This window comes from Penicillium diatomitis (genome assembly GCF_028827545.1).
Source record: "Penicillium diatomitis strain IBT 30728 chromosome Unknown utg000003l_segment0_segment0, whole genome shotgun sequence".
In the NCBI taxonomy this organism is placed as follows: domain Eukaryota; kingdom Fungi; phylum Ascomycota; class Eurotiomycetes; order Eurotiales; family Aspergillaceae; genus Penicillium; species Penicillium diatomitis.
In genome coordinates, this window is record NW_026623175.1 from 1,977,282 (window position 1) to 2,003,728 (window position 26,447).

At 51.5% G+C, this 26,447-nt stretch overlaps 11 protein-coding genes across 11 annotated transcripts; 5 read left to right on the plus strand and 6 right to left on the minus strand.

Annotated features, from left to right (window-relative positions):
* Positions 1-1,235: 1,235 nt before the first annotated feature.
* Positions 1,236-1,427, minus strand: N7539_002878 (uncharacterized protein; the record flags this gene model as incomplete). The annotated part of the gene is made up of 1 exon (XM_056932481.1): positions 1,236-1,427. The coding sequence occupies one exon, from the start codon at positions 1,425-1,427 to the stop codon at positions 1,236-1,238; it is 192 nt and encodes a 63-aa protein (XP_056792440.1).
* Positions 1,428-1,485: 58 nt separating this feature from the next.
* N7539_002879 (GPI-anchored wall transfer protein 1) lies at positions 1,486-2,525 on the plus strand (the record flags this gene model as incomplete). The annotated part of the gene is made up of 2 exons (XM_056932482.1): positions 1,486-1,581; positions 1,647-2,525. The coding sequence occupies 2 exons, from the start codon at positions 1,486-1,488 to the stop codon at positions 2,523-2,525; spliced, it is 975 nt and encodes a 324-aa protein (XP_056792441.1).
* A 104-nt stretch (positions 2,526-2,629) lies between these two features.
* Positions 2,630-3,040, plus strand: N7539_002880 (GPI-anchored wall transfer protein 1; the record flags this gene model as incomplete). The annotated part of the gene is made up of 1 exon (XM_056932483.1): positions 2,630-3,040. The coding sequence occupies one exon, from the start codon at positions 2,630-2,632 to the stop codon at positions 3,038-3,040; it is 411 nt and encodes a 136-aa protein (XP_056792442.1).
* Positions 3,041-3,419: 379 nt separating this feature from the next.
* On the plus strand, positions 3,420-5,354 carry N7539_002881 (amidase; the record flags this gene model as incomplete). The annotated part of the gene is made up of 3 exons (XM_056932484.1): positions 3,420-3,547; positions 3,640-4,221; positions 4,322-5,354. 3 exons carry the CDS (start codon positions 3,420-3,422, stop codon positions 5,352-5,354), a joined length of 1,743 nt encoding a protein of 580 aa, XP_056792443.1.
* A 579-nt stretch (positions 5,355-5,933) lies between these two features.
* N7539_002882 (anaphase promoting complex subunit DOC1) lies at positions 5,934-7,439 on the plus strand (the record flags this gene model as incomplete). The annotated part of the gene is made up of 1 exon (XM_056932485.1): positions 5,934-7,439. The coding sequence occupies one exon, from the start codon at positions 5,934-5,936 to the stop codon at positions 7,437-7,439; it is 1,506 nt and encodes a 501-aa protein (XP_056792444.1).
* A 482-nt stretch (positions 7,440-7,921) lies between these two features.
* On the minus strand, positions 7,922-9,495 carry leu2A (3-isopropylmalate dehydrogenase LEU2; the record flags this gene model as incomplete). The annotated part of the gene is made up of 6 exons (XM_056932486.1): positions 7,922-8,154; positions 8,256-8,883; positions 8,992-9,087; positions 9,156-9,221; positions 9,294-9,314; positions 9,445-9,495. 6 exons carry the CDS (start codon positions 9,493-9,495, stop codon positions 7,922-7,924), a joined length of 1,095 nt encoding a protein of 364 aa, XP_056792445.1.
* A 942-nt stretch (positions 9,496-10,437) lies between these two features.
* N7539_002884 (CDP-diacylglycerol--inositol 3-phosphatidyltransferase) lies at positions 10,438-11,578 on the minus strand (the record flags this gene model as incomplete). The annotated part of the gene is made up of 3 exons (XM_056932487.1): positions 10,438-10,806; positions 10,876-11,252; positions 11,362-11,578. 3 exons carry the CDS (start codon positions 11,576-11,578, stop codon positions 10,438-10,440), a joined length of 963 nt encoding a protein of 320 aa, XP_056792446.1.
* A 3,601-nt stretch (positions 11,579-15,179) lies between these two features.
* ptcA (type 2C protein phosphatase PTC6) lies at positions 15,180-16,574 on the minus strand (the record flags this gene model as incomplete). The annotated part of the gene is made up of 1 exon (XM_056932488.1): positions 15,180-16,574. The coding sequence occupies one exon, from the start codon at positions 16,572-16,574 to the stop codon at positions 15,180-15,182; it is 1,395 nt and encodes a 464-aa protein (XP_056792447.1).
* A 1,258-nt stretch (positions 16,575-17,832) lies between these two features.
* On the minus strand, positions 17,833-19,767 carry N7539_002886 (putative RNA splicing factor (Pad-1); the record flags this gene model as incomplete). Its single annotated transcript, XM_056932489.1, has 4 exons — positions 17,833-18,091; positions 18,200-18,679; positions 18,744-19,052; positions 19,121-19,767. 4 exons carry the CDS (start codon positions 19,765-19,767, stop codon positions 17,833-17,835), a joined length of 1,695 nt encoding a protein of 564 aa, XP_056792448.1.
* Positions 19,768-20,527: 760 nt separating this feature from the next.
* N7539_002887 (fatty acid alpha-hydroxylase) lies at positions 20,528-21,798 on the minus strand (the record flags this gene model as incomplete). The annotated part of the gene is made up of 3 exons (XM_056932490.1): positions 20,528-20,681; positions 20,747-20,995; positions 21,077-21,798. The coding sequence occupies 3 exons, from the start codon at positions 21,796-21,798 to the stop codon at positions 20,528-20,530; spliced, it is 1,125 nt and encodes a 374-aa protein (XP_056792449.1).
* Positions 21,799-24,807: 3,009 nt separating this feature from the next.
* On the plus strand, positions 24,808-26,043 carry N7539_002888 (uncharacterized protein; the record flags this gene model as incomplete). Its single annotated transcript, XM_056932491.1, has 1 exon — positions 24,808-26,043. One exon carries the CDS (start codon positions 24,808-24,810, stop codon positions 26,041-26,043), a length of 1,236 nt encoding a protein of 411 aa, XP_056792450.1.
* Between the last annotated feature and the right edge of the window lie 404 nt (positions 26,044-26,447).

The window sequence follows — 26,447 nt, forward strand, 5'->3', positions numbered from 1 at the left end:
GTCAGAAACTCAGAATCCAAACCCGGCGCATAGGAGTCACATGCTCCAGGGTAGCTCGTCAACGGTCGATCGAATCCGATTCAGCCTCCAAGTGCCGCGATCGTGTTTTGGGAGTTTGACGAGGCGGGGCTAATTCTCAATGTTATTCTTTTTCTTTTGGGTTTGTTTGGTTTTGTCGCTTTGCAGTGTGCACTCAGCACTGGTGCAGAGTGCAGCCTGTCAGCTGTTTCTGTCTATCTGATGATCCTGACTGGAGTTCTTTTCTCGCATTCGTCCTTGATCCATGGGCTTGACTTGTCAAATAGTGATGAAAATTCGAGGCTCGTCTTCACAAAGTAGGAACGGTGGGGTTTTGCACTTTTCAGTTCCAGTACAACGGGTCGGAAGCTTGGAAAAAGGACTGGATTTGTGAGATGCTCCCGGAAATTGGTATTATAGTTGTTTGTCGAACGAGGAAGGATCGTGCAAAGTATCAACCATTTTACACCGGTTTTGAGTAGACTTACGAGTGTCCAATGTCCAATGTCTATAGCTTCCATCAATGATGAAGTAGAATCCCGGGACAGAACGGAGGCCGCTCAGAGACCGTGATTGAGCCTATCCCAGCTCTGCGCCTCCCTGTGGACGCCACGTTCAACTATTAGGATGGTGCGGGAATTGCCCTGCGATTTGCGGTCAGAACCTTATGCTTCGAATGCTGCGGAAACCAAAGTAAGGCGAGAGGTACAAAGGGGAAGCATGTCGTTTCTGTTGACGTGTACTTGGATCTTTGGGTTTGAGACTCCTACTTGGACCGCCCTTGGATCATCGAAAGGAACTCTGTCCGCAATGTCCCACGAGCATGGACTCGCCATGTCGGGCGCAACACCCTACCTATGCGCTGGAACCTTGGATCGGGTGTCTATGTGGATTGCTAGTGAGGTCACGTCTACGGAGAGTTGAGTTACCAGTCATGGAGGTTGGCATGGTTGTGTTGTTGCGTGGTCCTGAGGGTGTGCCTCAGAGTGACACACTGCTCATTTTGGACGGACCTTCCATGCTGCTGACGAAGGGACAGGCAAATTGCATTGGATCATTTTCGAGTGAGTCAAGTGGAGGCAGCAGAATGCTAGAAGGTTGACATGTCCATTGACTCTCCATGCCCTGGTAGAGTAGTATATAGTATATAGTACATAGTATATAGTATATACACTATAGAGTATAGAGTGTAGACTGTAAAGTGTAGAGTATAGACATTACAGATGCATCAGGTGACTGCCACAGTGTCCAGTTGTCCACAGCGTCGAGTGAGCGGGTCCCGCCCAGTTCTGATGTCGCGCGGCACTGCAAGCTTCCATTCCCGAGCTCCACGTCCGCGACTTCAACTTGGTGTCATCACAGAGCTTCTGTCCATTGAGACGCAGAAGAGACATCTCCATTTGGGACATGGCCGCTGAGCGTCCCGCAGCAGCATCAGAAGACTGAATACACTTGTCTTGAATCAGCATGGACCCCAGCTACAAGGCCCGGAAAGAGGCCTTTGTGTCCAACCTCGCGGGAAGCAGTATTTCCGATATCAATGCTGTCGCTCTCGTTGCACCGGTATGAGGGCATCAGAATGTCAATTCCTCCACAGACACATCTCAGGTACTAATGAGCCTCAATAGGCCGCGGTCTTACTTTGGTCGGCCCTGCAATCTCGATTATCGTTCTTCACACCTTATAGCCCGGCTGCGCTTCTCACGGACTTCATCCTCAATGTCCTCGCTATTCTGTTTGCAACGACCGCCTACTCATCTGCGCCCGTTCTTCTCAACATTCTTTTGATCACCCCGGCCGTTCTCCTTTACCTGACGCAACCTCCTCAACGCCTCCAGCAAAAGGCAAAGCCTTCCCGCAAGCTCGTCAACCATGATGATCGCTCGGCGGACCAGGCAGAAGCCCTGCCCGTCCACCCTTTTCTATCAACGTACCGCGCTGCGATGATGGTCATCACCTGTGTTGCGATATTGGCTGTCGACTTTCGCGTGTTCCCCCGTCGTTTCGCCAAGGTTGAAAATTGGGGCACGTCTCTGATGGATCTGGGCGTCGGCTCGTTTGTGTTCTCGGCCGGTGTGGTGTCGGCCCGGGCTGTTCTCAAGAGTCGTGCCTCCGCGGCTAAGAAGAAGTCGTTCATCGGACGACTCGTTCAGTCGCTGCGCCATTCCGTTCCTCTGCTTGTCCTGGGCCTCATCCGTCTGTGGAGTGTGAAAGGTCTTGACTATGCCGAGCATGTGACCGAATACGGAGTGCACTGGAACTTTTTCTTCACTCTGGGCTTCCTTCCTCCTTTTGTGGAGGTATTCGACTCTTTGACCGCCCTAATTCCATCTTACGAAGCACTAGCGGTGATCATCTCCATTGCGTACCAGATTGCGCTCGAGTCGACCAATCTCAAGAGCTACATTCTCGTCTCCCCCGGGGACCAGACCTATTGTCCAAGAACCGCGAAGGGGTGTTCTCATTCCTGGGGTATCTTGCAATCTTCCTCGCCGGTCGCGGGGTAGGCACACGCATTATTCCCCGAGGCACATCTGCTTCCAAGACCCCTCAGCAAGCACGTCAAACTGTGATTCTGAGTCTGGGTATGCAGGTCGCATTCTGGTCAACCATGTTCTTCTTCAACTCTTCTTATGCATTTGGCTATGGAGCGAACATCCTGGTGTCTCGACGTCTGGCCAACATGCCCTATGTTCTGTGGGTGGCTGCTTTCAACAGTGCCCAGATTTTGCTTTTCTGCCTCGTGGAGACTCTGTTCTTCCCGTCTGTTCACCGTTCTACCAGCCAACAAGGGGAAAAGGAACGGAACGCCTTTGCCACCAGTCCGATCCTGCATGCATTCAACCGGAGCGGTCTTGCGGTCTTCCTGGCTGCAAATCTCCTTACCGGCCTTGTGAATTTGACTGTCCCTACCTTGGACGTCAAAATGCCACAGGCGATGGCCATTTTGGTTCTGTATACGGGAGTCCTGACTGGTCTCGCTCTGATCATGGACAAGTACAATCTCAAGTTACGTCTGTAGCTGTACAAATGTATATAGATCACTGGAAACTCATTGTCGACTTGAATATAGAATACATTATTTACATTAAAGTCAGCCACGTGGACTGTGATCAAAGACCCAGCCCGTATTTCTGCATGATTTTATAGACTATGGCCGAGCAAGACGACGATTCATCTCACTGTCACTCACTCACTCATCTGGCTCAGTTGACACGTACAAATTACCTTATGGAGGAAGCTCCCGTCTGGGCAGTGGGAGGTCCAAACATGAGCCTCGGCACATGACGTTTCCGCATAGCTCAATTGAGGTACTAGCTTTGGACGGTCTGTCTCCCCCGCACAGCAATTGATCCTCTTTCGCACCAGTCAGTCAACCAAACTCTTTAGAGGCAAGCGATATGAGCTCCGGTACAAAGTCATTTCTCAATTACCCGGCGCCTCTCAAAGGCCCGGAAGTGCCATATGAGAACGAGACGCAGTCGATTCCTGCGTTTCGAGGCGCTCCACTGATCATCAGTGCAACACTGTAAGATGTGACCATCACACTAAGCACAGTGTATCCTTTTTCTCGTCTCCGCAAAAGCAGATGCTTACCACTGAATCTCCCCATTGACGTAGGATCCACAAGATTGGACTGGCGCAGAGCTACTTCTGGCGCAATGCCGGCTTTGATGTGATTCGCAAAATTCCCGAACTCAACCAGTACTCCGGTCGCTATGATCCCACAGTGATCCCCGTCGAGGACAATGTCCCTGTGGAAAGGGAGCTTCAGCCACCGAGTTGCCGGAAGAGAGCGCACCGTGATCAGCACTATACATCTGCAGATTATCATGCGTTGTATCTCTCCGGCGAACTCACGCCTCTCGCTGTCGTTGAGTGTTTACTCCCCTTGGTGCGGCGCGATGTTTCGCCTGCAGGGAAGCACTCGACGGCATTCCTCGAGTCGAAGGTTGACGTTATTCGTGCGGCTGCCGAGGCGTCTACCGAGCGATATAAGATGGGCAAGCCTTTGGGTCCACTAGATGGTGTGCCTATTGCAGTGAAAGACGAAGTGCACGTTGCGGGCTATAAGCGTACACTCGGAACTAAACTTGATTTCAAGCATGGCTCCGATGGAACCTCGTGGTGTGTTCAGCAATGGCAGGATGCCGGTGCGATTATCATTGGCAAGACCACCATGCATGAGCTTGGCTTGGGTCAGTAAGAACTTCTCGCTCATACGACTATCGAGCTCAGCCTGCTAATGAGTCATGGACCGCCTAGATACGAACAACAACAATCCAAACTACGGGACCCCCAGAAACCCTCACAATCAAAATTACTACTGCGGTGGATCTTCTGGCGGGTCTGGCTATGCCGTCAGTGCAGGTCTGGTGCCAATTGCACTTGGAGCAGATGGCGGTGGCTCGATCCGCATCCCATCCTCGTTCTGTGGTCTTTGGGGCTTGAAGACTACGCATGGCCGTGTTTCTGGTGCCCCGTCTCTTAGTCTTGCACCCACGGTTGGTGTGCTTGGCCCCATGGCTGGCAGTATCGATGATCTCGCGCTGGCCTATCGCCTAATGGCAGCTCCAGCGCCTGTCTCGCAGGACGCGATTTCATCACAGTTCCCGAATCCAAAGCCGCTGCCTGATAATCACAAGAGAGCCAAGAGACTGGGCATTGTCCGTGAATGGATTGATCGGGCAGAGGCCCCTGTCCGAGCTGTCTTCGACGCGGCGGTTGATTACTACCGCAAGCAGGGCTATGAGGTTATCGAGATTTCCATTCCATATCTGCCAGAGGGCCAGCGAGCCCATGTCTTGACAATCATGGCTGAGATTGCAGCGGGCGTTGACCCAAGTCATGTGGGCTCTCTGTCTGCGCCGAATAAAGTTCTCGTGTCCATTGGCATGTGGCAAATCACTGCCAACGATCTTCTCGCCGCGCAGCGATTGCGGAACTTGCTCATGCAGCACATTTCGCATCTGTTCCACGAGTATCCGGGTATTGTTCTCTTCACGCCTACCAGTCCCATTCCCGGATGGAGAATTGAAGGTGGTGAGACCGAGCTTGCCTATGGGCTCTCAGATGGGAAGACGTCCGTGCGGAACATGGAATACGTGTGGCTGGCTAATTTCATGGGCTGTCCTGCTATCACATGTCCGGCGGGTTATGCTGGGGAGGGAAATGTACCCATCGGCGTGATGGCAATGGGTGACTGGGGTAGCGAAGAGGAATTGATTGAGTTTGCCCGAGATGGAGAGGGTCTGGTGGACAGGGTAATCCCGGCAGGCCATCACTCAGTCTGGGAAGATGTCCTTCAACAGGCAAGAGGGTATAATGGGCTTTGACGACGCTTGATATTCCAACTTATTGAATGGAAGTGAACTTTCTGTTTCTAGTAGAGGCTTCTATCTATTGATCACTGTTATCGCGTGGATTGTCCTTGATTCTCGGATGCATTGGCCTTTGACTATGAACATCTTGTCTCGAGGCTCCTGCAGCACGCCTGAGAGAATGACATTGCATACCAAGACACCTAGAGACGGGCTCTGCATGAAAAGTCATTAAGCTATGATCCAATGCTGTGGTAATTTCAATCCTAGGTGAGTTAAGTCTGTCCTTGTTCACCATCTTGCTCTATCCGTCTACAGCCCTCCATAGTGCAACACTGTAGCAGTGTATAATTGTATAGTTAGTAGTATATGGTATATCCTGCATGAGTGCGTAGTGCATAGCATACTGCATAAGTGCATAGTCATTTGCGGGAAGTAGCTCTGACGTCGGAGCTAAACCCAAAAGGGCAATCACACTCCCCGCAGATCTCCAAAAGTAAACATTCCCCCAAGGCCAACCAAAAAAAAAAACATAATTTCGATTAAAACTCCCTCCTTCCCAATCGGAGTATTTCAAGAGGAAGGACCACAAACATGCCGCAATTGCGCCGCCAGCCCAATCTCCACGGCTACCACGGCGATCCCAGTCTCAATGAACCCAACACCTTGCGCACGCAGTTCCAAACACCCCCCTCACGAGATTCGCGGCCAGACCCCCCGACGCATTGGCTTCCACCATCTTCAGGGCCACAGCTCGTCACGCCTGAGCTTGCTCCAGTCTCGAGATCTCCCAATTACCACGCCGCGATGCCCAATGGACCATTTGCGATGTTTCGGCGACAGCGGCCCGGCCGCCAGGTGCCGGAGCCTGCTATGCAGGAGGAAGATGTGTTTGAGGATGATTCGGTATTGAATGTGGATGCAGACGAGCATGTTGAATATGAGGATGAGATGCGTGCGGAAGACTCCTTTGACCATGGAGAAGGTCTGCCGGGCTCCGAAGACATCATCGACGAGGAAGAAGATGAAGAGGACGACGAGCTCGACGAAGATCAATACGAGGATGAAGACCAAGAGGACGAGGAAGACGGCGACGAAGAGATGCAAGACCGAGGTAAGAAGCATGCACAAACAAGACACTCTTCGCCTCCAAGTAGGACCCTGTGTCTTTTTCGCAGTCAACAACGAGCTGACTCTTCCGTCTCGTCACAAGAAGTGGATCGATCAGAATCTCCCCTGCCCCCCAATCTCCGCGAAATTTCCTCTCTCGCATCCTGGACAGTTTCCACCTCCAAACCAGGCTGCGGCGTCGCTGCCCTCCGACACCCCTCGCCATCCCAGTACTGGCAGTCCGACGGACCGCAGCCTCACACCTTGACATTGCACTTTTTCAAACTCGTCGCCATCGTGCGAATCCGCGTCTACCTCGACTTTGAACTCGACGAGAGCTATACACCCACGAAAATGGCCTTTCTGGCTGGCATGGGCGGGAACGATCTCGTCCAATTCGCTACCTGGGAGGGCGATACCCCGTGTGGGTGGGTGACCATTCCTCTGGATGGGGGTGGGGGTCGGAATGGGGGTTGGGTGCGTGAGGATATGCTTCGGCGCAAGCGCCGATCATCAACGACTATACGTCGACATGGTGGACCACGCCAGACACGAAGCGCCGCACTTGGCACCGGTGCTGGAGGAAATACTCAAGGACTCTCAGCCGATGAAGGGGAGTATGGTTCCGAGACCGACGACTACACTGTGATGGGGGACCCCGAGGATCCATACGCGGGCAATGTGCTCAAGGCAATGGTGCTTCAGATGCGCGTGTTGGAGAACCATCAGAATGGGAAGGATACGCATGTGCGTGGGTTCCAGGTGTTCGCGTGTGATGATCACCGGCGAAGAGTGGGAGTTGTGCCATCTACTGCGGCTGCTGGCCATCCCCCTCATGATGAACAGAGCAGTGCGCATCACTCACGTCGAGGGTATCCAGCGGAGGCATCGCGCGCTCAGGTGAGCAGCGAAGACGTTGATACGAGCACGCTGATATCTACCACTGGGTTGGATGAACCGGAATGGATGGGCGAGCCGGTGATCCGATGAGAGCTTTGCGTCGACCCCTACGAGAGCATATGGTCAATGGCGTTGTTTGAATTTGCGTCTGTGTTGTATAGACTTTCCTTTGTTTTCTCCTTCCTTTTCGGTCCTCGTGCCTTTTCAGATACCCCCTCCCGCCTAGTCCTTACAATATGAACTTGGAGTGAACCTATTTATATACGGGAAAACCTATCCCAAGTCGGACGAATTGTTCCAGGCTGAGAATAAGCAGGGGAAAAAGCTAAGCCAGAAACGACTTTTGATGTTGACTTTGCTCCAGTGGCACAGGTACGGTAGTGAGAATGATTTCGGATAGTAAACTTGCAATGTCAGAGAAATAGAACCGAAAAGTGGGTATTTATCTTGAAGGGTTCAACAGTCATTACACGTCATATTTAGGTTAGAAAAGCAAAAGACAAAGAACTTTTCCAAGGCAAAGAGGGGGCTTTTTCTCCGGCCAAGTCCACACTCTCTTCATTTTGTTTTTCTTACTTGAGCAGCTTCTCGAGCTCGGCAACGACGGCATCACCAACTTCGGCTGTCGTGGCCTTGCCGCCGATGTCACCGGTACGAACACCCGCCTCGATGACGTTCTCAACGGCCTTCTCGATGATGCGGGCTTCGTCGAACATGTTGAAGGAGTACTGCATCATCATGGCAACGGAGAGAATTGCGGCCACGGGGTTGACAATGCCCTTGCCGGAGATGTCGGGAGCGGAGCCTATTTCATACAATATTAGTGACCTAAATCTTCCAATGAAGAGAAGGAAAAAAAAACCGATGGGTGAATCGAAGATCAATTTGATGTGCGTCGCAACGTACCGTGAATGGGCTCATAGATACCGTTGACACGGTTCGTGCCATCGGGGATACCACTCAGACTGGCACTGGGCAGCAGGCCCAGCGAGCCGGGAATCACACTGGCCTCATCACTGATGATATCACCAAAGAGGTTACTCGTCACGACAATGCCGTTCAGCTTACGGGGGTCCTTGACCATAAGCATGGCTGCAGAGTCAATCAGGTGGTGACCAATCTGGACCTGAGGGAATTCCTTGGCCATGACTTCGGTCACGACCTTACGCCACAGACGGCTAGTGGCAAGGACATTCGCCTTGTCCAGACTCCACACGGGAAGAGGGGGGTTGTGTTGCAGAGCCAAGTGAGCGGCCAGACGAATGATGCGCTCAATCTCCGCGCGGGAGTAGGGCTCGGTGTCCATGGCGTAGCCGGAACCATCGTCCTCCTTGCGGTCACCGAAGTAGATACCACCCGTGAGTTCACGGATGATGTTGAAGTCGACACCACGGCAGACATCGGCCTTCAGGGGAGAGCTGTCGACGAGGGAAGGGGCAGCAAAGTTGCAAGGTCGCAGGTTACCGAATGTGCCCATCTCCTTTCGCAAGCGCAGGATACCCTGTTCAGGACGCACGGAGCCAGTGCCCCATTTCTAACATGGGCAGAAGAGAAAGGATGAGCTATTGTCCATTGTTTTGTTTTGGTCTTGTCTTGTCTCCAGCTTCCAACTCTGCTCTTCAACTCGAGATTGACAACGTACCGGTCCGCCAATGGCACCCAGAAGGACGGCGTCGGCATTCTTGGCAGCTTCCAAAGCTTCGTCGGTCAGAGGGGAGCCGGTGGCATCGATCGAGGCCTGCAACATCAATTAGAATCCTCCGACTTCCCATCAACATTTCAAAGAGAATCAAGATAGGCACTCACGCCACCGAGGAGGTGATCCTGAAGATTAAAGGAAACATCGCGGTGCTTCTGAACCACTTGAAGGACCTAGGCCAGCATTGACGTCAGACTTCAGCTCGTATGGAAACGCGATTTGGAGTTGGCTTAATTTCAATGTACCTTGATGGCCTCGGCAGTAACCTGTCATCGATGAACACAAAGTGTTAGTTATAGATCAGCCCCATGCTTAACACCATACTGTGCGTGTCCCCAAAGCTTTCAGAGAGCTCAGAGGATGGCGGGGCACGGCGATTGTTGTAGCTCAACCTACCTCGGGACCACAGTGATCACCGCCAAATACGACAACGTTGAATGCAGGCATGATAGAGGCTGAAGTAACAAGCGTACAAGAAAAGGGTCCCGTGAATTCCGTGAATCTGATCGGGGGAAATAATGCGTTGGAGAGTCGAGCTTTAAGAAAGGCGGGATTGCGGCGGATGGATGGTCCCCCGCCGACGCGCCGACTCGCCGACTCCGAAATCGGCCAGGTCCAAAACCCACTTAATCGCCTCGACCCACCGCAGTGTTGCCTGGCTGGCGGAGGACACTCAAGAGTCAAGACAACAGTGCAGATGTCTGACTCAATGAGTCAATACTGGTGTGGGGGTCCGACTCGCATTCCTCGCGACCCTGTCCCTGTGAATCGACTTCAGGAGACCTGCATACTGAAATATTGCCGGCTACATTGAAGCTGCGACGCCCTCGTTGAATGAGTGCAAGGCGACTTCTTCATGGTGGTGGTGTTCCACAAGAGGTGACTCAAGAAAGCAATACGGGGAAAGACATGCATTAAAAGAGGTTATAACACAGGCATTAAGAATAACAGAATCAAGACCGCCTCACCGGCCGCGTGAGTTCTATACTTGAACAAGGTGCAAGAACAATCGGCCGCGATGATCAAAGCAAGAACGAGACGCACCACAAGATACTCAAGGTACACGGCGGTGCTCGTATGTTCGGCTTTCGACGTGTCACACAGTCTTCCACGCTCAGTCGCAAGGAAAATCGAATCCAGCAGTCAAGTGACCTAAGACTTCAGCCATAAACAGACGACGGTCCGTGTCGCGCAGAGGTGTCGACTCGATCAGGGGAGCTTGTAAGACAGCCAACCAGGAAGAAAAATGGAAAGATCCCCACGTGAAAACCATCGCGCCAACAGATGCAGGGCCCGAGGGGAGATCGGGCGAAATGGGAGAAGAAAGAAAAGAAGTTTATGCTGTCAGCGAGACAGAATTGACAAGGCTCGAATATGGCAACCGTTGGTTTATCTCTTACGGTTGGCACGTCGATTGAGACGATCGCCTTCGGCCAGCCAGCGGCTCGCGTTGACCATCTGGACCACGTTGACAAATTGCTTGAACAACATGACGGGAGCGGCGATGCCGGTGATGACCCATGGCCAGAAGCTGTCGATCTTGTTGGCGCGGGCCATCTCGAGAGCACCCGCACTCCAGGGACTCGCAAAGAGACTGGTTGGAATGGGGTGGGCAGGGTTCCCAGGTTGCGCCGAGGATGGCTGAGTGTCACCGACAGGCTGGAGGAGCGAGGGTGACAGGATGGGGGACGAGAAGGAGAGTAAGTAGAGGCCAATGAAAAACAGTTCGTTCAACGCACAGCAGATGAACAGAACAACCTGGAGTGATGGTTAGCCAAATGTAGAATTTGCAAGCCATCAGGAATAGAGCCCGCGGGGACAACATACTCGGCTGTGATAATATTGATAGAGAATCCAGCTTCGGCTAGAATCGATCTTCTTGTGGCTCTGGTCGGAGCCACCCATGCTGAGAGTCGCGTACATGTGCATATAGTGACTGGCCAAGTCAAGGCAGATCAACCCTTGGAAGACGATAGCCCAGCGCGGCCAAGCGGAGCTGAGAAAGACAAGCAAACAAGAGGTTGTACAACGATCGGTCACCATATCCAAGACTGCTCCAAAAGTCGTTGACTGATTGAAGTAGCGCGCCGCGTATCCATCCAGAGCGTCCAGGAGACACGACACACTGTACAGAAGTGAACATGTCCGTGGGTGAAGAGGCATGTAGTAGAGCGAGGCGAAGGCGAGCACAACGCGGAAGTATCCTAATTGCAGATTTTAGTTGGCAGTCCACTAGCACGGAGCTTGTAAAATCTCTCTGGTCCGCAGGGAAACTCCCCGCAATGGACGAAGCTAAAGAAGATAAGGGCGTACCGATCAAGTTTGGCGCGAACAGAAAGATGTTCTCCTCATTGTCTTCTTCCACTCTCACGGCCGAACGAGATCGTTTCTTGGAGGATGCGCGCCTGGTAGACTTGGGCGCAGCAGATGGGACCCCAAGATTGCCATTGCCATTGCCGGCATCCAAAACCTCACCGTCGTCAGCAGAGACGTCCAATGCGGCTTTTTGTCGTCGCGTCCTGGCACTCATGATGTGTGATTGTGAGAGATCTCGACAAGTTCTGGTCTTGCTAGGAATGGATGGGAGAAGACTTCGGGTTGCGAAAGCTGTTGGCCCACAATCGATCGTACAGCTGGTCTTCTTTGCGACAGATGAGGGTGATAAGGAGCGTAGCGGATGATGTGCGATCCACCAACGCCCACCAGTGTGGCTTAGATGGACGAGACGATGACGGATCTAGTCAACAGCTATAATGTCAGCTTCGAAGTGTTGGACGAGGAGACGGTGTTCAGCAGATCATTCTCTCTCTCCTCCGTTGGAACGAAGCAGACGCAAGGCCGATGTGATGAGATAGCGCGTCGCGTACCTCTCCCACTTGAGCAGCACAGATAAGCAGGCTTTTTTTTGTATGAGGTGGATTTGGCAAGGAGCCGTGACCAGGACACCGCCTGCGATTTGGGAATAAGAATAAGTGGAATAGAGCGACAGGTGTTCCTCGTTAGGTGACCGACGGCGATCGAGCTCAAAGATCAGCTTAGCGAAAGACTGATCGGCAGGATTCAGGGGATGGAGGGGAGGGAAAGAAAAGAGTGAAGTAGTCCAGATGGACAGGTTTTGTTTTTCGTGACGGGTCGCCCGGAACCGTGGCTGCGAAAGTGGGAAGTGGGAAGCTTTCCCCACGCGCAATCGGGAGCTTCCATTGCGCATCGTCGAGACGGGGGAAGATTGAATTCTATGCATAAGCTGCAGCCTTGAACAAGACGCTCTACATGTGGGCGAAGAAGGTGAGAGTGTACTGTGCTGATCGGTCATCCAAATCGCCCTTGGATGCTTAATCCCATTTTCTAGATTGCCATTTAGAACCATGTCATGTCAAGCAAGTGGGCAGGTGTGTAGATGGCAAGTATAGCTAGCTGTCTCCAGCAGGTCGAAAAGTCAATTTCGGTCTTCTAGCGAACAAGTCAGACAGAATAGGCGAAGGCGTTCTCTTAAAGTTGTACATTCAAGCTTGTGTCATTACTCGCTATGGATGTAAAGTATGCAGAAACCTGACCTAGCAAATCTAGGATTCTCGAGGAAATCAACCTTACGTCCGTATCGCTGGTGCGCCTTTCGCCACCTGGCCCTGACACTCAAAATCAACCTTACCTTCTGAAATGAACACTGACAGGGTAAGTCAGGCGGCTTCGTAAAGTAAGTACTAAGTACCTGCTAGCATAGTAGGATCAAAATCTCAGGCAATTGTACGGGGAATAACCGCAGTGCTGTCTACAACATGAAAGTTCCAGCCAAGTTAGTACCTCGATAACGAAGTTCCTGTATACTTTCAATTGTACAGCCATGAGACGGGACTCAATTGGTGATCATTGGATGTTTGTTTTTAACCAATTTCTCTGTATCAGTGACATTAACAGACATCAAGGTCAAGGACACGGGTGTTTGCTTCTCAGTGAGAAATGGCAAGATATAGCAGCTTATATTTATTTTCTTTCTGAAGTCAAATCAAACGGTCACCCTCCGGGGCAAGAGGGAAGTGAGTCATCTCAGCCTGGCATCCTACGACGGACGGCCTCGGGTGCAGGAACAGGGAGAAGTATTCGTCTCTGTCGGGCTGCGTCGCATCACCAACCAGTTGTATCAGAAACTCGATAACTTTAACAAAACGAAAACCCAAATGGATGTAGTAAAGAGCTTCTACCCCACTCTTTAAAGAAGCCACAAGTTTCTGGACCAGCATTATACATTCTTTGTGATATCCATTGAAGCGAAGAACACTCAGATAGCCTTCACGGCCTGCACGGTAGAACGGACTTCTCCAGTTCGAAGTTTCGAGCCTGATGCCATAACTATGTCTGACAACTTTGCGGAAAATCTGGACGTCTCCTGCCTTGCTAGCCAAAGGAAGATAAGCCCGGCCAGAGCGATCTGGCGGTGACACATCAGCGCCTTTCTTCATGAGTCCTTCCAGAATGGAAAGCGCGTGAGGCCGGAAGAAGTCGATCACATACTGCGGGTCATCTCTATGATTGTTAACTGCATTTGCATCGATTGAAACGCTATCAAGTAGCGTCTTCACCACGTGAGCTCTCGTGTCACTGATATGTTGAAGAACATCGTCGGCTTCTGCACTTTCGTAATTCTCTCTAATATCTTGTAATGGCTCGACGGCATATCCACCAGCTCCTCATGCATCGTCTATGACGCGGCCGAGAAGCTGGCCCCATGACAACCCTTGAACCCTGGAGTCTAGGTCAAAAGCAGATTCAAGAAAGAACATGGCTCGTCTCTGTCGATAATTTTCCGACTCAATTGCGTAAAGAAACGGCGTCATGTTCTTCTGGTCAGAGATGTGCGGACACACCCGACCCTTCTGTTAAGAAGTATTTGAATCATGGTAGAATTTCTGGACTCGCTATTCGTGTATGCATCAGCCAAAAGGAATTGAATCTTCCAAAAGTCCACGAGCTGGCATCAGCATTGATTGATCTTGTCGGGCCGGCATTATTGGGAAAGAAGCTTGACGCAGCGCTGTGACAAGACATAGTTCACCGCGATAGTCGAAAATCCATTCAAATAATCCGCCGTTGTCAAAAAGTCCTGGACCGAGCGATGCAACAAGCGCACCACATCTTGGTCGACAACAACCAAGAAGCGACAGGAATCAACAATTTTTTGGGTGTACTGACGGAGAGTCAATATCCTCGTCCACATGTAACTGACAAGTTTCAATTATTCTGCCAGTGGGAGAGGTCGCAACGCAAACGCGACCACTTTTAACATCAATTCAATTTGTAATCTTCCATTTCAAGCCATATTCCCGATATCACACGAGGAATTCTTTTTTGATCGCGGACCTGTGACTGTAGGTTGCCTCGAATAGCCAGCCAGGATCTGATCTGGCCGCGAAAATTATGTGGGACATGATCGGTTATCCAACACTCTCGAGATCTCATGCGTAACTGACGAGTTTCCCATGTATATTCAAGTCTCGACAAGGGAGGACTCGAGAGATTGTAAACATAAGTGCCGTCAGTACTGTAAGTGCTGACCTAGCATTTAATGAAGAAAGCACTATAGGCGGGTTGGAAGCTACGTTGGACGATAGAGGCCATGCAGGGTGGAAATGGATGGACTCGAAGATCTTCCAAGATATTCCTTATTATACCCCACTTCACATCTTCCATTCCTATATCTTTCAATTTACACCCTACTCTCTCTGTATGTAGTATGTACACAGGCTATCTGGAATGGAATTGGAACAAGTCGCCTGACCATATCGATAAGTGGAAAGCTTCTCGAAAAATCTACACGTAATTATGGACTGCTCGGGGTGGCCGCTATCGCCCAAGTAGGTCAGCCTATTCATTGGAAGCGAGTCAATGAGATGTGCATCAATTGCAAAGCATACCGGCATGAGGCAGAAGGGGCATTCAAACATCAGGTAAAACTGCAGATGCAGAAAAGACCATTCTGTACAAAGACTGAGACTTTGGATACAGTGCCAAAAGAATCGAAGCACAAGTCTGCCAGACGCCAATATCTCATTTGGAGTCCAAAATTCTTGGAACAGGGTGAGTTTATATACAACAGGCTACTCATCTCGCATCAACAAAAAAGCCCAGCTCCAACGTCACCTCCGTGACCTGCGCGGGTCAGTGGCGTCTTCTCGTCGCCAATCGCGAGATTCCTTAGTACCCAAGCTACCGACGCCTCCTTCTAGTCGTCGCTCCCAGCCACCAAGTCGCACAACCAGGCAAGTAGCATTGTCGCCTTCCTTGGTGACCTCGGTGGCGAAGCTAACCACATCGCGTGCCCCTTGTTCTGGAGTGCGGGCCTCTTTGACAATGTCCACAATTTCTTGGTCTTGGAGAGTGCCGCTGATCCCGTCAGACACCAGAACCATGAAGGAAAACTCCGCTGGGCCCAGTTCAACACGGCACAGTTCTGGTTCGGCAGAGACGCCAATCCGCTTGGATTGCACGTCTCCGAAGGCGCGAGTATTGGCCAGCCCGCTCATGCGTTCCTCTCCAAAGGAATCCGTCACAAAGGTAGCGGCATAGCGACGGAGACGACCCGCTTCAATGGGGGAGGAGGGATGGTGATTCGAGGTGAGAGGTATGGCTTGTCCGTCGATGGTTGAACAAAGTAAAACTCGAGTATCACCTACATGAGCCACTATAAGGCTCGACGACCCAGTCGGATGCCAGAAAGGCGTGGATGTAGGAGTCGATATCATAGCAACGCTACCGGTGCTGCCGCCTTTAAATCTGGACCTCCCGCCGATCTTCGGAGTTCTAGTCAAGCTGGGACTGTAGAGGATTTCGTCCTCGTTCAAAGGCTTCTCGGCAAGAACGAGATCGTCATCACGCTTGGCGGCCTGCGCTTTCACGAAATCCAAGTCGGTGCGGAGAAAAGCATATTCGAGGACCTCTTCGATCGTCACGTGGCCTTGGATTTGAGAGTCTTCGGCGGGAACATCCGAGTCGTGGTATGCAAAATGAGATGGCTTGAAGCGCTTGAAATAACCGCCGACCAAGCGACGCCAGTTCTGCACCAGATTCTTTTCCAGGTCGCCAATTCGCTGACGATTGGCTTCCTGCATGACTGGCAGAGCGCTGGAGTTGGGCGAATCTACGGCCGTCGGTCCATTGCCGACTTGCTGCTGCAGTTTGCAAAGACTAGACTTGACCTCGAACTCTGCAGCAGAATTCTGGATGTACTCGTGGAGGTGATCTTGTAGAAATGTACTGCACTCGGACCCGCCGTGTCCGTCAAAGATGCCAAAGTAGAACACTTGTGGATCTCCATTGGCCGTGTCTGCAGCTCGAGACTCACGTGGCTCCGTCGACGAGGCCGATCTTTTGATCCGATTAATTGTCAAGGACGCAGGTGGCCTCTTCGCAAAGGCAGGGATGTCAATGACGCCAGCTTGGTAAGTATCTTCATTTGCCGGACGGGTACCGCGGGCAGTCACAGCTCCAAAATGATGCTTTGCACTACGCAGTGGAATTCGCACCACGGTCATTTCGCGATCAACCAGAGGCTGATACGCTGGCGAAGAGCTTGCATTGTCCCCAACATGTGGTATTGACGATGATCGAGGGAGTTTGTGAAAGGGAGAACTTGGCCCTCGAGGGTCTGGATGTAGCGACGACGAGGGAAGATGTGTAACAAAATAATCGTGGAACTGTGGGCGCCTCTTACTTGAAGCAGGCTCGCTATGCGTAGTGGCTCCGGACAGGTATCTTCGCGAGAGTTGAGGCCGAAGGGAACCTGTTGAGAACATGCGGGGAAGCTTCCGCGTTAGAGACTGACAATACGCAGGAGTACTCGGGAGTCGGAATAGAATCAATCATGCAACTTGGAGAGTCTGGCAGGGAGAAGTGCATGAGACATACCCCGAGTCCCAGTAAGGGTCCAGGTCCAGCCTGTTACGCGCCTCGGTGCAGAGACAATCATGAATGACCCATTGGCAAATGACGCGGGCGTAAGAGGACTGGGGAGAATGGGAATGAGAGAACGATTGAATGCACCGAGTTGCGCAAACTATGGGGGCGTATTGTAACATGGTTCTCTCTGGCCCAGTGGCCCGAGCGTCGGCAGATTCAGTCGGCCACTAAGTGACGGCATCGGCACATCAGTTCCGAAGAAGTACTCTTGTCCTCGAGCACTTTCTGAATCAGATCCAAGTAATCGCTTCTGAGTGATCTATGGGTCGGGAAATTCGAGGCAGTATCGAATTCATATCACATGCATTTCAGCGCTCGTATGTCCAAAAATATCTTGTCTTCTAAGAAAAAAGACTTTAGGAAATTTGGAGTTTGTTGAGAGGACACAGCGCCACACGTCAGGATCTAATTGCGGGGAAACCTCGGTGTCTGGACTCTAGACACTTTCCCATGCCAGGACTAATGACCATACATTCAGACTATTTTGTAGGCGTTTGACTAATTCGATTGCACCCAACGGAAACCATATCAAACGGTCATTCATTGCTAGTCTACCGGAGTCTGTGATCTTGCTAGCATGACAAAAAAATAATACGCTCCTGCAAGCGACAATCAAGAACATCATTTCGCGTGGGACGGCCGTCGTAATGGCACAAAATAAAGAAAAAATACGCAAGGCGAAAGACGAGCACCTACCAGGAGCAGAGTCATCCAGTGATGCTGAACAGACAAAAAGACGCCAAAGATGGATCTGCCTGGGAGAAGACAGTGCATGTTAGAGATGATGTGCAGCAAAACACAAGAACTCGAGCGAAAACGTCAAACCCCCAAGCATCAGATGGCCTTGGTGCGACTGAAAAGACTGCTGTAAACAGCATCGACGACAGGCTGTGCGGTAATACGCCTGCCGCCAAAGAAACGACCGTTTAGACCTTTGATGGCATTCTCACCGCCTTGGACACGATCAAACTTGAGATAGATGTCGCCTTGGGAGTTTGGATCCAGCGAAATGTGGACCACATGGCCGTACTTGTCCTCGCACTCTTGGCGGACATCATCCTCAAGTTCCTTGATCCACGCTTCGCCGGTTTCTCTGTTGAGAAGGAAAGCGCACAGATGTTAGCCAAGGGAAGCAAGACCTAGTTTAATCACGAAAGTGGAGCCAATAGGGTGCGACTTTATGCAAGGCCGGTGAACTTACTCATTAGGGTCGAACATGTTTCGAAGCATGACACAGCGACTGGCCATATTCACGTTGACAGGCAAAGGCTTCACCTCAGTCTTGGGTCGAAGAAGTTTCTGTTGCTCATCGACCGAGGGGTCGGGTTCATCTGTTCGTGCAAGCTTCCTCATCAATGCATCTCTACTGTAGTTGTTGAAGTTCACGCCCGCAACGTCTGTGTCATCGAGAGCACTTGCGCCGGTGCCCTTATCAGTATCCCGACCACCACCAGCTCGGTCAAAGTTACTCGAGCCACCGGCTTGGACACCACGACCTCCATGGCCGGAAAATGAGGAGCCCTGGAAATTCGGTTGGTTTGCAGACGCGCCCTGCTGACGATTCGCGTTCGAATCGGGGGTGAACTTATCGTTGCCAAGGCCCACTCGGATTGCTCGACCCGCAAGATCAAAGCCATTCATCTTCTCCAAAGCCTCTCGTGCTTGATTTGGGTCACGGAATCTGTGCGCAATTAGCAAGGGTATCTTCATGGAAGAGGGCCCACAAGTGATACATAGAAACTTACTGCACAAACGCGTAACCTTTGCTACGACCAGTCTCATCCTTTTGCAACTGGACAAATTCAAGTTCGCCAAAAGGCTCGAAGACATTCTGAAGATCACTCTCAGTAATGCTGAAATGGACATTACCCACATAGAGTCGGTGGAACGGCGCCGAGTGAGACGGGCCGGAGCTCGCCTCGGGATTGCGAGCTTGACGGTTCTTTTCAGCTTCAGTGAGCTGTGCGATGATAGGAATGCCTAAAAGTTTCTGGCCGGTAAGTTGAATGGCAGCCGGAACAGAGTCTTCGCTTTTGAACTCGACATAACCGACACTATCGGAATAATTGTTAGTCACGCATAATCATGCAAGCGACGAGGATGGGTCGTATCATTTGCTCACCCTTTGGATCTACCGCTAACTCGGTCCTTCACAATCTGAGCCTCTTTCACAGGGCCGGCTTGTTCAAAAAATGCCATCAGCTCTTTGGTCCTCAAACGGGCAGCCAATTGTTGAACGAAAATAGTTCTTTTGTCGCGCTCGTCCTCGTTGAGCTCAGGGGATTTGCTTGGGCTGCGGCGACTGGGACTTCGGCGACGACCACCTTCGCGGTCACGCCGAGGGCGTCTTTCTTCTTCCCGCTCACGTCGAGATGGGCGATAGTGACGGTCATTATAAGGCGAACGCGAGCGAGTCCTGGCACGCCCAGGCCCACGATAGAAGTCACCACTCGAGCGATAGCCATCGCGGTCGCGACGAGAGCGGCGTCGCTCGCTGTCGCGACTACGGCTTCTCTTCCGGCTTCTATGGCTTCCGTTAGCACTGCCATGCTCGCTGTGTGGGCTCTTCATGTCCTCATCGCCATCAACATCACGGCGACGGTCACGGCTGCGGTCACGGCGTCGGCGCCGCTCACGGGAGAGATCTCGGTCGCGGCTTTCGGAAGGGTCTGCACGGGAACGATCATCGCGTTCTTCTGTCTTCGGGGCGGTGATTTCGGCAGAGGCAGCTGTAGACTCAAGAAGAGCCTCCACATCAAGACCTGACATGGTGATTCGCGTATGGCTTGCTGACTTGCAACTCCAGTGATGAACAGGGTCAGGGAAGAGTCACTTGGGACTTGGTCAGGATCTGTCAAGTCGCACAGAAAAGCTTGGATTTCGATCTCGAACCCTTTAAAGTTTTTTTTTCCTTTCCTTTCACTTGAGCACAGGAAGAAGGGATTATGACCTCGGCTAAAGGGATAATCACCAATCGAATGAGGTCGATTCAGGTGAGATTGAAGTGCCTGTCTGGGTAGCATTAGTGTGCCTCGAAAGACGTATCACAGCGATTAAAGCGGTGGCCGGGATGATCACGTGGTTGGGAGAAATTTCATCAGATCTAGGCTATCTATTTGCCACACGCACCAATTGCGGTTGGGGAAATGCCAACAATTATCTAGACACTATTGCGCAAGCTGAAAGACAAAGTGAAGGAATCATTCGATTAATATTAGGCCATAAGAATAAAAATTTCTTACTTTACAAGTTAGGTGAAAGTAATGGTCATCAATGTTTTACAGAGGGACAATGTCTAACAGGACTTCTTGACTCGTTAGTCGGGCTCCGAGCATCTCAAAATGGTGCGTGCAAACTTTGAACGAATGAAACGCCAATGGGACCCGATGCAAGAATTATGTGTAGTGGGCTGCATGCCCATAGTGGTGTAGAATGATTCTTGACAGGCGAGAGAAGATGCTCGAGCGTGATTCCGTGATTTTGAGAAACAAGTAGCCATTTGAGGCCCCGAAGCCAGAGAGCGCGACTGCTACTGAATCTTGACTCCTTTCGGTACTGAAGTTTCCAACTCAGTCCCGAAGATCTTATCCCAGAATCGGCTAGTCACACCGAACCCATTCTCGTAGTCGGCGTAGTGATGCGCGAGATGGTACTTCTTCAACTCTTTATAATGCATGGGAAGGCTGTGGATGCGTTAGCTCGAATTCACGCGCCGTTTCCATTGCAATTTCGGCACAGAGAAACTTACTTGCGATGATGGATGAAGTAATGCGTCAGGTCATAGCAGACATAGCCAAAGACACCACCACAGAAGACCTGTGTTGCCGCAAACCAATTGTAGAAGAAGACTGCATGAGCCAGCTTCCAAAAGGGCCAAGCCAAAATCAAGAAGAGTGTTGGGGGCATGACCAGCCGGTAACGGTCCATAGGCAGGTAATGGTGAATTCCGTGGAGCAGGAAATGGAGAGTCAACCCGACTCGATTGTCCGGGAGCCATCTGTAAAAAGAACACAATTAGAAAAATGAGGCTTGCATAGAATGGAGGGAGAGGGGGAAGGGGTCAAGCAGATAAGCATACTTATCAAGGTGGAAAAGGAACCGGTGCAAAAGGTACTCAACCAAAGTCCAAATGAACACACCACCGGCCCAGTACGCAGCAGCAGGTGTGGCATCGCCTAGACCCTTCGATGCGACCACCGTGCCATAGAATACACAAGGCAGCCAGATGAGCGGAACCACATACCAGGCAGTCTTCGAAAGAGGCTCGAGGAAGTTGCCAAAGAGTGGAGCGGAATCACCACCCTTATAGTGGCGGGGACGATGGATTTGCTCGAGATAAAAGTCCTTGGAGAAATCGCCGTACCACAGCTGTGCGAAAAGTGGCTTGTTGAGATCAAGGAACTTGTACGTCTTGTAGTCCTGGGTGTAGTCCGTATCAACCGACAAATCCTCCTCCCGCGACATTCCCGTGCTGGCGTAGACGGGCTGCCCAGGGGCACCCTCACGATCCTGGCTTGTGGCCTCGGACTTTCCAACTGCCACGGAAGAGACGAAGCCGACATGATAATCGGTCAAAATCTCGTAAGCCGCCTCGGAGTGTTCGTGAGAAATCTCATCCTTCATTATCTCCCGCACATCTTTGCCGGCGTACTCCAGTATCAAATCGCCACCGCCTGGATGGTCTTCCACGAAGTCTGTCACGTCGTAGACATTCCGACCGATCGTGATGTAGCACGATTTGGCGTTGTTGTGAGATTCCACCTGAACCGGTGTAAACGTTGGCAGGGTTTGTCCTGGCATGGTGGTCTGTTTCTCGGAGAAGCGATCCGTTGAGCGGGAGACGCTGAGAGAACAAAATATTGCAATGTTGAAGAACAGTCATGAAAGGGTTCGGCTTTGCGAGGCGACCGGAAGTTGGACCAAGGACGGTCCTGATTGGTTCGAGACGAGAATCGGGTCGGTCAAGTAATGAATTTCTCAGGGGTGGCGTGACCGGACCTGCCGCCGTGCCGGCGTGGGCTGATGTAATAATGTTGGTTATCCCCGTCCATCTTTACAGTAAGTTACAAGTTATCACTGAAGGTAGGAGGAGAGGAATAATGAATATTGCGATTATGGTGATACTATCAAATTATCATTGACCCCTCCCCTTCATACTATCTTCTTCTCATCTTCCCCCATTCTTCCCTGTCAACTCTCTCCGCTTTAGCCCCTCCATCAACTGTGCATTCAACCCTCTTTTTTCTCCTCGCTTCCGGAAAAGACACTCTGGCTTCCTCCTTTCAGAATCCGGCATCCAGCAGCGCGACTCGCAGGGCCAAATACGCACAAGCTAACACGGCCCTGCTCGAGTCACTTACGTGAACCTCAAAGCTCGTCCATCCAAGCAAGGATCTCACGGAGCTCAAGGCCACCCTTACGACGTTCAAGGCTGATGACCCAGAATTTGTTGCGCCGGAGCTTTGTCTTTTCAGGCTTACGTCTTTTGAGAAGCTCGAAAAGTTCTCGTTTGTCGAGCCGAAGAATGCTAATGATATTTCTTAATACGATGTAAACAACAAGAATGATAAAAAGGCCTCTTTGGGTATTGTAGAGGAATACCGTCAGCCCAACGAAGAGGAGGCCTTTCTTATGAGCAATCACGCAGAGCGTGCTTTCCTATGTTTTACTGAACTATCTGAGCACTCACGCAAGAGGAATACAAGGAGATGCTCCAGCAAGGTTTCTTTTAGTTGTGGTTGGACTCATATCAAGTTCAACCACCCTTTTTCCGAGCCACCCCAGGGTTCTCTGGCTGATTATCAACCAAAACGCCCAGATTCCATTTTGGATAGTGCGTGCTAAATACGAGTGTCGAAACAAAAGAACAATTTACCCACATATCATACTCATCGTACACACTGGAGCAATGGTGTTTGAGGGCAAATTACTTTTTGACGAGCTGGCATGCATCGCCCAGGCTATTAAGAGCCGCCTGGTGCAAGAGGAGTTCGAGGCTACCTCACTTGTCCCGGTATGTTTCTATTACACCTGAACTCTGTCAAGGCCTCCTGAGCTAGAAGACCTGAGTACTGATTCGTTACCTCGTCTACTGCATTGTAATAGATCTTCGTCATTTCCTTCTGCGGGTCCGGGCTTCGCCATTTTATTCCTTCGAGGAATCCAGGATAGAGGTGGCCCGTCTTAGCGTCTCTTCCTCCAATACCACGCTTGCGACCCTTATAATGGGACAGACGCCGAAGATGCGGATGGACCAACTAGCCTGAGTACAGTCCTGCCACTATAGTCTTCCATTGACCGAGCAGGTAGGAAAGGCGGGTGGTCGTCGGTCGAAAAGTACAGTGGCAGGAGTCAGGGGTCAGGACTTATGATCGAGGGTACTCTATTCCCGCAGGGTAGATTCTCGAATTGTACCAAAGATAGCATACAAGATGGATATGCCCAAATGTACCTCTTGTGCACCACCTCCTTAAGGCAAACACTAGTGTATCACCAGGAGAACCCTTCGTGCTTGGCTCCAGTGGGCTTGTAGCGCAATATCAAGTTTCGATAGTGTGTCTCAATGATACGAGAAGTATTCAGTAGACTGCTGAAGGAGACTGTACAGTGTAATGTGTACTACTACTATTGGCTTAGACTAATGATAATAATGTCCCAACCCATCATCGACTTCATACGGAGTACATTGTCTGTATCCTCTTTCGCCAAGATCTACAGTCTGAAAAGGAAGCAGCTCCTGAGCCGCAAATTGGACGCGAGTCAATCAGATGATGGTCAGCATACCACAGATCACGTGCCGTGCACTATCTCCACCTGCACATCCGCCGAGGGCAAGCTCAGGAGCTCCGGATTGGTGGGCCGCTGAAGTCTCAATTTTCAACGCCCACACCTGGCGCCAGACCTATCTACTCCAGCTCCTGCGAAGGATCCGTATATCCCCACCGATTCTCTCCATTGGCTCCCCCGTGAAAGATACTAATGCATCGGTCCAGCTCACAGACTCTTCAACACACATCTGAGAAAGCCGGCAGCCTTCATGCTGGCTCAGGTTTCGCTCGTGAACCTGCTGTCTGTATGCGAGTCTCGCCTCGCAACTGTCCTTCTTTCGCACGCCTCACGGGACGATCCGCAAGACCGAAGCAAAGGAGAAGTGGAACCGACCCTTTCCCCCAATGGGTCATCCAAATAAGGCTCTTGGAGATCAAGTGACAGTGCGATTGGATCGACGCCGCGACCAAGGATCCTCCCAGGGCTGCACCCTCGCAGCATCCTAGTTCTTCTCCTGCCCATCCCGTACGAAGAAGCGGACAAATTGGAATGGAGAGGAGGCCCGTAGGCGCCGGGGAACAATAGCGTGCGCCCGAGAGACAAATAATGCCGAGGTGAGAAAAGTCACTGTATACCCCGACGGGTTTTCCCCCGATCGGATCGCATACATACCTTGGACTTGGAGCGGCCCCCCACTCAAGGAAAAGGAAGAAAGTGCACGCATCATGGCCCCCCCCCCCCCTTGTGCTATGCTCTCCACGTCCCGGCGCGGTCTCCACCCCTTGAACAGGTCCGGATCCGTACTGAAGGCGATCTTTGAAGATGGAAAGACTATGCATTCTGCTTCTCGGGCGAAGTTCAATAGTCCGCCAGGATTAGACATCGCACTAGCTCTCCTGCCAGGTGGAGCTTTCTTCCCCGCCAAGGGCTTCACGGTCTCAATAAGAGACGTCCTGTTCCCCCCGAGTCTTGCCCGTCCATCCACCCGCAACTCTTCAGTCCTCATTCCTCCCCCCCCTCAAAACGCCCGGTCACCCCAAAATGTCGGAGACCGCGAGCGTCCCGGAGAATCGCATCCTCCAGTACCTCCAAGATTTGACCTCGGCCAAGAAGGGTCTTCCTTTTGGGCAGCCTGTCGCTGTGCTTGCTTCGGACACGGTGACCACCACCGAGGCCCTGGTCAAATTAGCCTGTGAGCTTGGCCCACACATCGCAGTCCTCCAGGTGCATGCGGACATCATCGACGATTGGTCTGATGACACGATCGAGCAATTGACATATTACGCCAAGAAACATGGATTCATACTATGGGAAGGCAGTCGCGTGTTGAATTGCACCGTAAATTTCATGGGCCGAGGCAGCGCCGACTTCAAGACCCGAATGGCCGCAGCAGATTTTACGAAGCGAAAATACACACATGGAACCGTCAAGGTCGCCCAATGGTCAAATCTTGCTACTTCATGGGCTCCTGGTGTGCCTCTGAATGAACAGGAGATGGATCTGCTGATTCCCACGCTGCGCAAGGCCGCTCGAGAGGCTGTCGCGACCACAGTGAAAACTATTGAAACTGAGATCTCGGCGACAAATGGAGAGGAGCCCCACTACGACGTCGAAACGCCTCTCTCTGCCCCAAGTACTAATGGGTGGCTCGAGTTTAGTTCCGATAATTTTGGTTCTGCTCTACGAAAATCATCGACCATCTCTGTGACGGAATCGGTCACCCTGCAGCCCCACGTCGAGCCCGACGAGGGCATCCCTCCACCACCTCTGCTATCACGAGGACTCGCTCTCTGCTTGCCAAGCGCTATCGACTCCGCCTTCACTTCCGAGTTTCGTCAGAGCACAGTCATGGCAGCCTGTGCAAATCATGACTTTGTGGTCGGATTCCATACCTGTGAGCCATTGTTCACAAGTTACACTCGGGATTACCTGTTTGATCTGGCCTTCCAAGATAGCCTCGGTCATTCTCCTCAAATGGGCCGAGACATTCTCGAGTCGATTCCATATCTTGAAAACAAGCATCTGTTCGCCTTGTTCTCACTGGTTCCAATGGAGCTTCTGGCAAGCTTTGAGACCGACCCGATGCGCAGTTTAAATAGCGGGATTTCGGCGGAAAGTGAGACGCCCAAGAGCGTGGCCCAATTGTTTCATGTGATCGACCAAGCCTTGAAAGTGCGCAATGCCCATCGCAAGGAGCAATCTGGGAGTCCTCCTCAGGACTCGCTGATCTCAGTTGGTCCACGGCTTTTCCATGTCCCGCTCGTCATTCTCCCCTGAGCGAACATGCATCCCAAATTTTATATCCCTCCATGACCGCTATGTCCCCCATCTTATGACCCTTTCTCATCATACCATCGTTGCATTCACTTTAGATTTGCAGAATTTTGATCTGGTTCATTCAAAATAGTTTCGTCACAGTCTGCATAAGGGTTGCAGAGAAGTGCCTCCGCCCCAGGTCCTGCGGACCAGATGGAAGCGTGACTACTATCAAGGACCCTACTGAAGTCTCGCAAGGGCCCTACTGAGCTGTCCTTTGGATGGAAGTCATCTGGGGGTGATCTGGCCTGAACACAGCCAGGCAGTCAAAGGCCGCCCGCGCCCGATCAACATCAGAATATACATTAATTAATCACTTATCAACTCTTGATCACCTGCTCCTGCACTTCCTGTTTATGATTTCG